Source organism: Gavialis gangeticus, unplaced genomic scaffold (assembly GCF_001723915.1).
Source record: "Gavialis gangeticus isolate Ggan-Ray unplaced genomic scaffold, GavGan_comp1, whole genome shotgun sequence".
Classification (NCBI taxonomy): Eukaryota; Metazoa; Chordata; order Crocodylia; family Gavialidae; genus Gavialis; species Gavialis gangeticus.
The window spans coordinates 95,250,620-95,261,004 of NW_017729032.1; the positions used below are offsets into that span (position 1 = coordinate 95,250,620).

Sequence of the window (10,385 nt, forward strand, 5' to 3'; positions counted from 1 at the left end):
TTGGAGTTCAGTTGCAGCCTTGGCTTTCCTGGTTTGCTCCCTGCAGGACCGGACCAGTGCAGAATAATCCTCCTTGGAGGTGATTCCCATCCTCCATCCTTTGTAGGCCTTTCTTTTTAGCCTCAGGAGGTCTGCTAGGTCCCTGGAGAGCTGGGGGGGCTGCTGTGTCCTCTTGCTGCCTTTCCTCTGAGATGGAATGGGATTAGCCTGTGCATTGAGGATCGCTTCCTTGAGGAGCAACCACTCTTCTTGAACTCCCCTCTCCCTGGGGTCATGCTCCCTTAGGGTCTCACTGACCAGCCTCCTGAGCTTGTTAAAGTCGGCTTTTCTGAAGTCAAGGACTTCAGTGTTGCTGACTGACTTGCCAGCTTTACGGCGGATGGTGAAGGTGATCAGCTCGTGGTTGCTGTCACCCAGCTTCCCATCGATCACTAGGTCGCTGATTAGGTCATCCCCAATAGCTATTTGGTACAAACCATTTCTGAATATCCCTATTCTTGACAGGTTTACAGTGACTAGGAAACCAGCATCCCTAGGCAGGGAAATACTGAAGGAGAATGTCATATATTTTGCTACATATTTCGAACAGTAGAAGCAGCACATCCAGATACAGAAGCACCTGAAGCATCTCAAATGAAGCCCTTTGAGATTAGATATTGTGCTCAGATTTACTTAATACTTTTTTGGACAGCTGTGCTGGGAAACCAAAGCCTTGCTTTACAGACACAGCAAATGTACTTAATTGTGGAAAGATATCATTAATTTTTTTCCCTTCATAAGTAGGTACTTACTATGGGGAGCACATTTAGGGCATTTTTCTTTTTATTTAAAGTTCATTATCAGCAGTTTATGCTTTAGAAAATGCTCCAAGAACACCAATCAGATTTTAAATCAAAACAGCTTGCTGTCTGGTAAGGGCAGCAGAATTGGTCGATTTATTTCATAAAATTTTATGTACAAAGCAGCAGTATCCATGAACTTAATGGTCAGAATATAGAGTCTACAGGGGTATGTTTTATTACAATTTATAGCAAGATTACCCATACTCCACAGTTTTCAGATTTTATTGAGATTTTATGAGACTATGTGGCTTGAGCAGTTAACTGCACTAGATATAGCTCAGGTTCATGGTGAATGGGAATTGGTGTCTGCATATATAGTGTAACTAATCTACCATTAGGATATTAATTGCCATTGTCCAATCAAAGGCATTATTCAAAAATAATTTCACAAGTAAAATAATTTGCCATAAACACGTGGAATTAATAGCTGTATATACATACATAGAAGGTGTGAGTAAATGTGTGTTTATAATGTATGCACATATTTAAGTATCTCTCTCTCCTATGTTTGCATATATAGACATGTAACACTGTGCTTTTTAAACAAAGGACTTTTCTCATTTTAAATTATCTGAATGTCATAAAGTTCTCTCTCATGTACACAATACTGAACTACCAGAGCTATTAAGATGTAAATCACGCCAAGCATTTAATATGCAAACATGCCATTACTAAACATAAAACAAACCAGGGAAAACAACTAGAGCAGAATATATTTAGAGACTAATTTGAACAACATATTGCACAAGTTCTATAAAACAGTACAAGTCTTCAAGTAACATGCCTCAAGAATCTGTAGGTCCTTGATTATTTTGGATCCCCCAAAAGTTGCAGTAGTTAATTCCCAATGATAAAGAGAAACACATATGCCACGTCCACACATGGTGTGGACATTTGGTTCCCTGGGGACAGCTAGCAGTGGCGCCCCTTGCAACAGACTAAGAATTAAACCTTAAATTTGCTCATTTGTGTTGGAGATATGAATTAGGGACCAATACATGAGAGTGCAGAGTGCATAAAGCAGGCAACAGTAGAATGCCTTACTAAAGGCTCAGGGCATGCCAAAGTAGACCTCCTTACACTTTATAGAAAAGTACAGAGTTGGTCTATTTCTGAATGAGTCTATCTATATGTATTTGTATCTACTCTAGCTCCCTCATTCTTGTCTCTAGCTGCTGGTCTGTATGGAAATGGAGACTTACAAGACCTAAACAATGTTTTTCTCCCTTTTATTTCTAGTAGTAGCGACTCTAGACTCAGACAGGCTCAAGCATGGAGAAAAACCACCATCTTCATGCTTCCGATTGAGATGTGAGAGGGTGAGCATGAGGATGAGAACTCTGTTACCACTTTATCTGCAGACTATGTAAACAGTATCAAACACACTGATGCCACTAAATAAATGACCAATACAAGAACAAAATGCATACTTTTAAGCAGTCAAAATATTTTAATAGGACCTAGACTAGTAAGGGCCAATGTTTTTTAGCAAGCATGCCACAAATTAGCCCACATCCTCCCCAAATGCAACTTCAATCTCCTTCCTCCGTCTAATCAGCTACTGCATTTTCTGCTCCCTTCCCTGTGCTCCCTGTCTGATCTGTTGCTTGTTTTCTGCTTCTGGTCTGTGCTCCTTGTCCTATCTGTTGCTATTCTCTGCCCCCTGCCCTAACTGCCACTGAGCTTCCTATCCCCTCGCTGGTCTGCCACAAGTCACATACAGAAGCTACACGTACCACAGGTTCCCAACCATGACCTAGACATTAGCAATTGTTCAGCACTTATTTGCAAATTTAACTAGAAATTCACATTCTGTAGGTCTCCTGATACTCATACAAAGTAATTTTATTCTGCTCTTCTTAAAACTCACCTCCTTCCCAACTGCATAGTAAGAAAGCATATTTCAGCCTACCAACACTTGAGGCGTTTGATTTTTGGCAGAAGTGCTATCTCCCAAGGTTCTTAAATAAACGAGACATCTACAATAGTGTAAGCTTCACCCAAGAACACAAGCCTCTTCTCTTTCTGCCTCTCTCTCTCTTCAGGTAGTTCCTGATATTCGTTACTCCTTTCCCATAATCACCAGGGATCCTGGTTTTCTCTGATAAAAAAAAAAAATCCCCAGTTTTGGGATTTAAAAAAAGAACCCAAAATCCACATTTCTCCAAGATTAAAATGGAGATATATAGATAGATCTGTAGATCTATAGACCTATACATCTATATATCTACCTGTCTACTAGTGGTGTTTCAGTTTAATAACAGAAAATATTGATTTTGGGTTACTTTTTTAAAACCAAAATTGGGGATTTTTTTTAAATCAGAGAAAACCAGGATCCCTGATAATCACTTATGGTTCTGTCCAATAAAGCAGAAAGTGTAGTCAGTTTGCAGACATTTCAGACATTGAGGAAAGGAGGAACATAAAGCCCAGGTAGAATGTGTTCCACTGCAACAGGTTTTTGCGTACATCTAAAAGGAGCACACAGACATGCAAACAAGATGCAACTTGTTAAAAATCAGGTCAGAAGTAATAGTGTAGTTAACCGCCACCTGCAACTCTTTCTAACCAAGCCTCCCTAATATTGCATGGTTTACATATGTAACTCTATGACACCTAAGCCTGGGAGTCATGATACAAATTAAACAGCACTTAGTGTTACATTTCTAACTTTAAAGCATAAAATGTAAGTTAATAAAGGCCCCTTTAGAGTAGTGGTGCCCAACTTTTTAGTCCTGTGTATTGGAGGAAGGGTGGGGGTGGGTCCACAGGCCAGATTCAATCCAGGGGCTTGATCAGGCATGCATCAGATGAGGCCTCAGAGTGGGTGCCACTGTCCCAGGCCATGTGTGTTGGATTGGGTCCCACAGCCTCAACCCACAGCTGTTCACACTTGCACTCAGACCCCACTGCCCCAAGTCCTGGCCTTGCATGTCAGTGGGATCTTATGTGCTGAACTATGTCACCTGGACCACAGAGCATGGAAATTTGGTGATAGGGGAGTGCTGAAAATATTAACTGCTACCACTGCCCTGCTGCCAAATTTCTGGACCCTTGAGGAGCCTGTGGGCAGGATCACATGACTCTGCAGGCTGGATCTGGCTTGCAGACCAGGGGTTGAACACCCCTGCTCTACAGTGCACCTTGAGAGTGAGCAGAGGTTAAAGCTATCTTGTGTCAATTTAGCAGTGGTACAGTAATCTAGCATTATTTCTCATTTTAAGTTCTAATGATTCTGCTCAAACTTACATTTTTAATAGATATCTTTAGTAGCTTAAATGGGTAACATTTTACATACTGGTGAACAGCTAAAAGATGACTTTTCAAATGTACTAGTATATAAGTTATATTTATGTCTTATACATGCTCCTTGTGCGATATAAAGAGCTGTATTACAGGCATCTCTGCCAGATCTATGTGAAACCTATGTATGCATAACTATATCAAATTATTGATGATCTTGTAATTAAGGCAGTATCACAATGGATATATAGAAAGGGGCTCAAGAGGGTTGTACAAGCCAATGTAAATTTGGCATGCCTATCTTCTGAGGACTTAACTTTGCAACTTTTTCTTAACATAAGGGCTTTTTTTCTTAGCAGAGGTTTTTGGATGCATTTTCCTAATTGTTTAAAAGTAAACACTGAAAGAATATTACTGCCATTGCATGTAAGTATTTTGACTTTCTATGGGTTATCAATAAGGAAGAACAACTATACAGGACTCTAGAAGGTAATGGAGTAAGTGATAGCAACAGAAGGCTGTTATTTTCTAAGTAGACTTGCCACTAGAGGTTCATGGAGACATATAATTTGCTGGTAGTTTTAACAGGTATTTGGCTAATAGGATAGAAATGGTGACACTCAGGAACAAAGAAACAGATAAAGAGGATGTTTTATAGAGGAATGTACCTTAACAGTTACAGAACATTTTGTTCATGTCTCCATCAACCTCTTTGCAACCCCTGCCAGTATGCACTCTGAAATGCCTTTCTGCTCTCTCCTCTTGCCCCATCCCTCTCATCTTCCCCCATCTTTTCCCTGTCCACAGCTCCTTCTTCACCTTGCTCTTGCTCTACTATATTCCCACATCTTTTCTTCCCTCCCAGCATTCAACTTCCATTACCCTAGGCTGAGATCCTACCTTCTTGTATTTCTTTTTTCTCTCCTTCTCCCCAGCCAGTTTCTCTATTCAAATCAGCTTCTTTCCCCACCAAGTCTGCCAGTGTACCAGCTGAAAAAAGAGGAAATAAGTCATGTTTAACCCTTCTCAGTCAATGTATTAAAGACTCTATACAGTGGCTACAGAAAGACAAACCAGAGAAGCCTCCCCACAAGCATGTTTCCTGGTTTGGGAGGTGTGACTGGGAAAGGGTGGACAGAGACTAACTGGGAATGTCCTGTTTGGGGCACACTGTTGCTTCGACATAGATTTACCCATCATCTCCCCATTTTAAATTCTTCTCCCCAGCAACACAGCTGCTGTTGCCAGTGCAATTGCAGGGAGACGCCTGCTCAGGGTTGCAGACCTTTGCTGGAGCATGCTCATTTTACTCTGTGGGGGCGATGCATGTACAGTCCCACTTGGGTATAGGAGCAATGAAGGAATGGAGGAGACTTATTCAAATGTGATCTTTGAAAAACGTATCTAGTGACTTACAAAAGGTGTCTGCTAAGTGTGTATGAACGGACACTTTTTTGGAGGCTCATAACTTGGCCAAAAATTATGCACATTTCAACTGGAATGGCAAAAGGCACAGCCCTGCTCAGGGTGACCTACCTCACCAAATTTCAAGTCCATGCTCCAAAGGGTGGAGATTCTAGGGTTTCTCCACAAAACAATTACAAACACACATATTGTTTGAATGTGATAACAACAATGTATTTTTTGTTAACCTAATTTTATGAAACAGCTAAATAGTTTTAGCCGGAACTTTCCTCAGACAAGTCAGCCTGAGGCAGACATGTAGAATGGAAAATTTCAGTCTAATGATAAATGTATAGCAAAATTCTCAGCAACTAAAGACATGGTTTTAATAAAAAAGTGTCAGGAAGCTTTATCTGTCAGTGTTATATTACCCATAGTAACTTTAATTACACCTTTTAGAAATGTGCACTAATACTAAATTGAAAAAAAAATGTTATTCGAGTCTTTCATATGTCTTTAGCATGCTGGAACACTTCAATACAGAGCAGTAATTGGTAGTTATCTTTTACCATGCAGAAAACATTTGTCAAAGTTGCAGCTAAACTACAAAGTAGTAAGCCTAATCCTCCGATGCTCACTGAGGTACAACTTTGATTGAAATACAGACAGTGTTGTCTGAACACAGGCTGTGGGACAGGGACCTATTAGAAATGAAATCACCTATATGTTTTTATTACCATATTTACACAAATAGAAAGCCTCAAATCAGACCCTGATTATATAAGAAGACCCCCTGATAATTAGATTTTATATACAGAAAATTTATAAATTTGTTATAATTTTCTAGGTATAGAATCCTCTAATTATTGGAGGTTTGTCTTGAATTTGGCCCCTTCCCACTGCTACAGGCAGGAAAAGAAATCTGGGGGGTTAGGTAGCCCCTTTGCTGTCTGCTGCCTGTCCCCCCCCCCCCAACTTTTTCCTCTGAAAGCCTCTTCCCACTCTTCTTACAGTCAGACCCTGCCCTCCCTGGGCACATCCCCACGAGTGCACACGTGTGGTTTGCAGTGCTGCAGACTGTCTGCAGTGCTGCAAACTGCATGTGCTGCAAACCTCACACACTGTACATACAGGCATTTGCTGCACTGCTGATTTGCAGTGTTGTGGGTTTTTTAAAAAAAATCCGCACCAGAAAAAGTGAGGCGGTGAACATGGTGGCAGTGTGTGATGCCCAAAACCAGAGCCTGGACAGCCAGAGGCATGCTCCAGCTGCCAGCCAGGCTCCACATGCCCAGGTCACCACTGCTGCAGCTCCAGGAGGCCCCCAGAATCTCAGGTAAGGCTGCTGGGGCCAGCCCAAATGCTGGCCCCAGCCATTCCTATCCTACCCAAGACACCTTGCTGCATGCCAGATACCAGCTGATTTGAATAGAGGTGTGGGGGCATTCCACTCATGGGGATGCACCCCCTGAGCATTTGGAAGTGATGTGCAAATTTGAAAACAATAACCTTGAAATTAAACATGACTGTAGCAATTTGCATATAGTATCCATATAGACTTAGTTCATCTAGAATTGATGCATGTTACCTTTTTTTGGAACTGCTGCAAGCTTTATCACAGGTGCTCCATAACACACTTTTGAGCAGCACTTTGGCACCTACTTTCTATATAATACAAGCTATGCATGATATTAGTCCAAAGCCAAAGGCTCATGATTTACCACACAGTTAAATTGGGCTGGGCCGCACCAGAGTCAACAGCATTTCAAGGCATGATCACCCACAGGTCAGCTCTGCTCATTGTGTGTGTGTACTCCAGATACCCCAACAAAGGATTCATGTGCTAATTTACCCCCACTCATGATTGGAACTGGGTGTTCTTGTCACAAGTTCTGGGATGCTTCAAAATTTATATGCAGATGAGGCGCAGGGATTCTGTGTGAACTGTTTGGGGCACTGTTTCATGATGTTTGCCAGACTTTTAAGGCTGGTGAAGAAACAGGAATTATTGGAAATGGTTCAGTTGTGGAAGTGAAGAGTAATTCAAAAGACAGGCTGCTGCAGTTTCTCACTATGACTTGAAAAAGGGTGGTGAGGGGGGCTGTGCTTAATGAGCACTACCATATATCTTATTCATATAGATTGCACTAACTTATATCCTTGTGGTATGTTCCCATCAGCATCTTGGTCTTTCTGGCTAAGATAAAACGTGGCATTTTTGGCATGAAGGAGAGGGTGTCAGGGCTTGTTTTGGCCCTCCAAGTGCATCTGGTATTGCAGTGCATATACCAGGCCCAGTGCCAGCTCCTTGAGGAGGGAACACACACCCATTTTTTTTAAGGGTCACACAAAAAAAAATGTTCTCATCAGCATTCTTGCTCAATGTGGGTCATGTGTTTTATAGTCATGCTCAATTTTGGCTGCATATAATCAACTTCATAGTTGGTTTCCATTACTGAGCACATGCTGCTTTTAGCAGCAGTTTAATAATAGACAATTATTATGGAGATTTCCTTGTATGTGATTATAAGACATGGGGCTTTTTTCAATATGCCAATGGGTGGGGGAATCTCATCTTGTATTTGAATAAATAATATATCTACATAAAAAAAAGTATGATAGTTGTGCCATAAGCTGATCTATTTCTCTCTGTGTTAACAGTGGCCACATATAGACATTTAGTTTCTCCTGGGAGACTGTTTGTTCCTGACAACAACCAGGGTTAGTTTCTCCTAACTGACTGTATATATTCTCTTCTGAGAGAAGCCACAGCACAGTTCTTCAGCATTGCAGAGTGCTTTCTTCCTGCCCATCCCAAAGTGTGTCGCTTGCTTGACTGCTGCTCCAGCCAAGCAGCGAGCAGAGCATAACCCAAGGGTGGTCAAAATGAGGCCCATGGGCTGGATGTGGCCTGCCAGGCCATTCTATCTAGCTTGCGGAGCCCCTAAAAAAATCTAGAAAATTTATATTTATCTTCCCCTGGCTGCCTGTCACGAGGTCCTTGATTGTTTGCCAAAACACAGTAAGTGGCCCTCCACCCAAAATAATTGCCCACCCCTGGACCCTTTCACAAGCCCCACATTATGCAGCTGGGAGACAAGCTAAGCCTAAGCAGTCTGGGTCAGCCACTGATGCCATCTGTCTCTGGGCAGACTGAGGGAGCCTGAAGAGCATGCTGAGATGTGTGCACTAGGGGCTCCTGGCTGCACAGCATCACCTGCAAGCTCTCTGCTCTTCAGGGGCTCAGGATTCAAATACATGTTCAGGCATCTGCAGGTAAGTTTTTCTGCCAGAAAAAAAAACCCAGGAAAATTTCCCCAGATCATTTGAATGTGTGTACACAGGCACTGGTAGGACACTCAGTTTTTCAAGGTATCATCTTATATTTTAAAGCAGTTTTATTAAGGCAACCTTTAAAAAAAAAACAAAAAAATGTTTTCTGAAACTGTTTATTAGTAACTCATTCCATAACAATATGTGAAAGCAACACCAGTGGAAGGTATTCAGCATGACTGGGGCTGATTCAGCAAACTGCTGACCTAGAAAGTGTTGGGCATCCTCAGCTCCCCTTAATTGTAACTAGAATTGAAGGTGCTCAGGATCAGCTTTTCTTCTTTGTTAATTACTCTATGACCATGAAAGAACAGTGTGAAAGCAAAAAATGGTGGCTTTAAAATTAAAACAGATGCAATGTCTAAATATGCTGCATTAATGCTTGCAGTGTGGCAGCTCCTAATGTAGTAGATGAGGAAATGAAAAAAATAGCTTCATTCAGATACTCTAGATATTTTCAAATTTCAGTGTACTGGGCAGTAAGCAGTCAAATGAATAAGAAAAAGTGTTGAACCATTTACTTACACAATAAAGATCAAAATTGGAATTTAAAATTGTTTTTCAAATGGGGTTTGTATATGTGTGCACACAAATGCATACATATGCATATACACATGCTCATGCAGTTGTTGTACACATAAAATATGTCCTTACTTATACTTGGTCCTTAGAAAGGATTTGGGTTACTGTGTAAGGTGTTTGAGAAACTGTATGTATGATGGGAACTCAGAAGAAAGCAGAGTTTGGGGAAAAAAGATCATCTGGGAACCATCTGAATAGGAGATGTGAATGAAAGCACTGGAACAAGATGATATCACTGAGAAGCAAAATAATAGTGGAAGAAGAGGGCATGACCGTACAGATCAGTAAGAAGTACTAATAACGAGAGAAAGGGAGATGAGAGGAAGGAGATACTGCTATAAGGAAGAGAGCCAAGAAAGCAAAAAGAGAAGATAGGAGAAAAGCAGAGGAGGATTTAATGATTGATTGTGTTGAACAGACAATTCAAGCAGAATATGAATAGAGAAGTGTCCTTTTGACTTAGTGGCTGTTAGAAATCAAGGCAGTCTGATTAGAGAAAAAAAGCCATATTTTAGGGTTCATGGGAAGAATTAATAGAAGAAATGGAGGGGAACAGACAGGTCACTATAGAAGGACAGTTTGGAATGACATTAGGGAGAGATGTGCAATAGGGCTGTGCGAAGCTTCAGCAGCCAAATTAATTTGGAGGAGATTCGGGCCGATTCGGCGGACAAATCTCCAAATCCAAATCAAATTGGGAGACCAATTAAAAGGTCAGAATTGAATCAGAAGCCTCTGAATTGATTCAGAAAATATTCAGCGCTGCTTTGTAGATTCGGCCATATGCTAAACAGGCAGCAGTCCTCACTACGCTGGACACAACTGCCTCCAGCTGGTAAGTCTGTTGTAGTAGGCAGAGAGTAGAGGGAAGGGGTGTGGGAGAGGGAGGGATTGGGGCTGGGAGAAGCTGCCCAACTTGGGTGGGGGGGTACCATGCCCACATCCCCCCCCACCTCCCTCCCCAAGTCCTGCACCCCCCCA

The 10,385-nt window shown here is 41.6% G+C and overlaps 1 protein-coding gene across 6 annotated transcripts in view; it reads right to left on the reverse strand.

Moving 5' to 3' along the window:
• Positions 1-10,385, reverse strand: part of KLF12 (Kruppel like factor 12) — a 443,110-nt gene that overhangs the window by 150,363 nt on the left and 282,362 nt on the right. For 5 of the 6 annotated variants that reach the window (XM_019524876.1, XM_019524878.1, XM_019524874.1 and 2 more), the window contains one exon: positions 4,986-5,075. The exons of the other annotated variant lie outside the window; for it this stretch is intronic. In XM_019524876.1, coding sequence (XP_019380421.1) covers positions 4,986-5,075 — 90 coding nt within the window. The remainder of the gene's footprint in view (positions 1-4,985; positions 5,076-10,385) is intronic. 6 annotated transcript variants of the gene reach the window in all.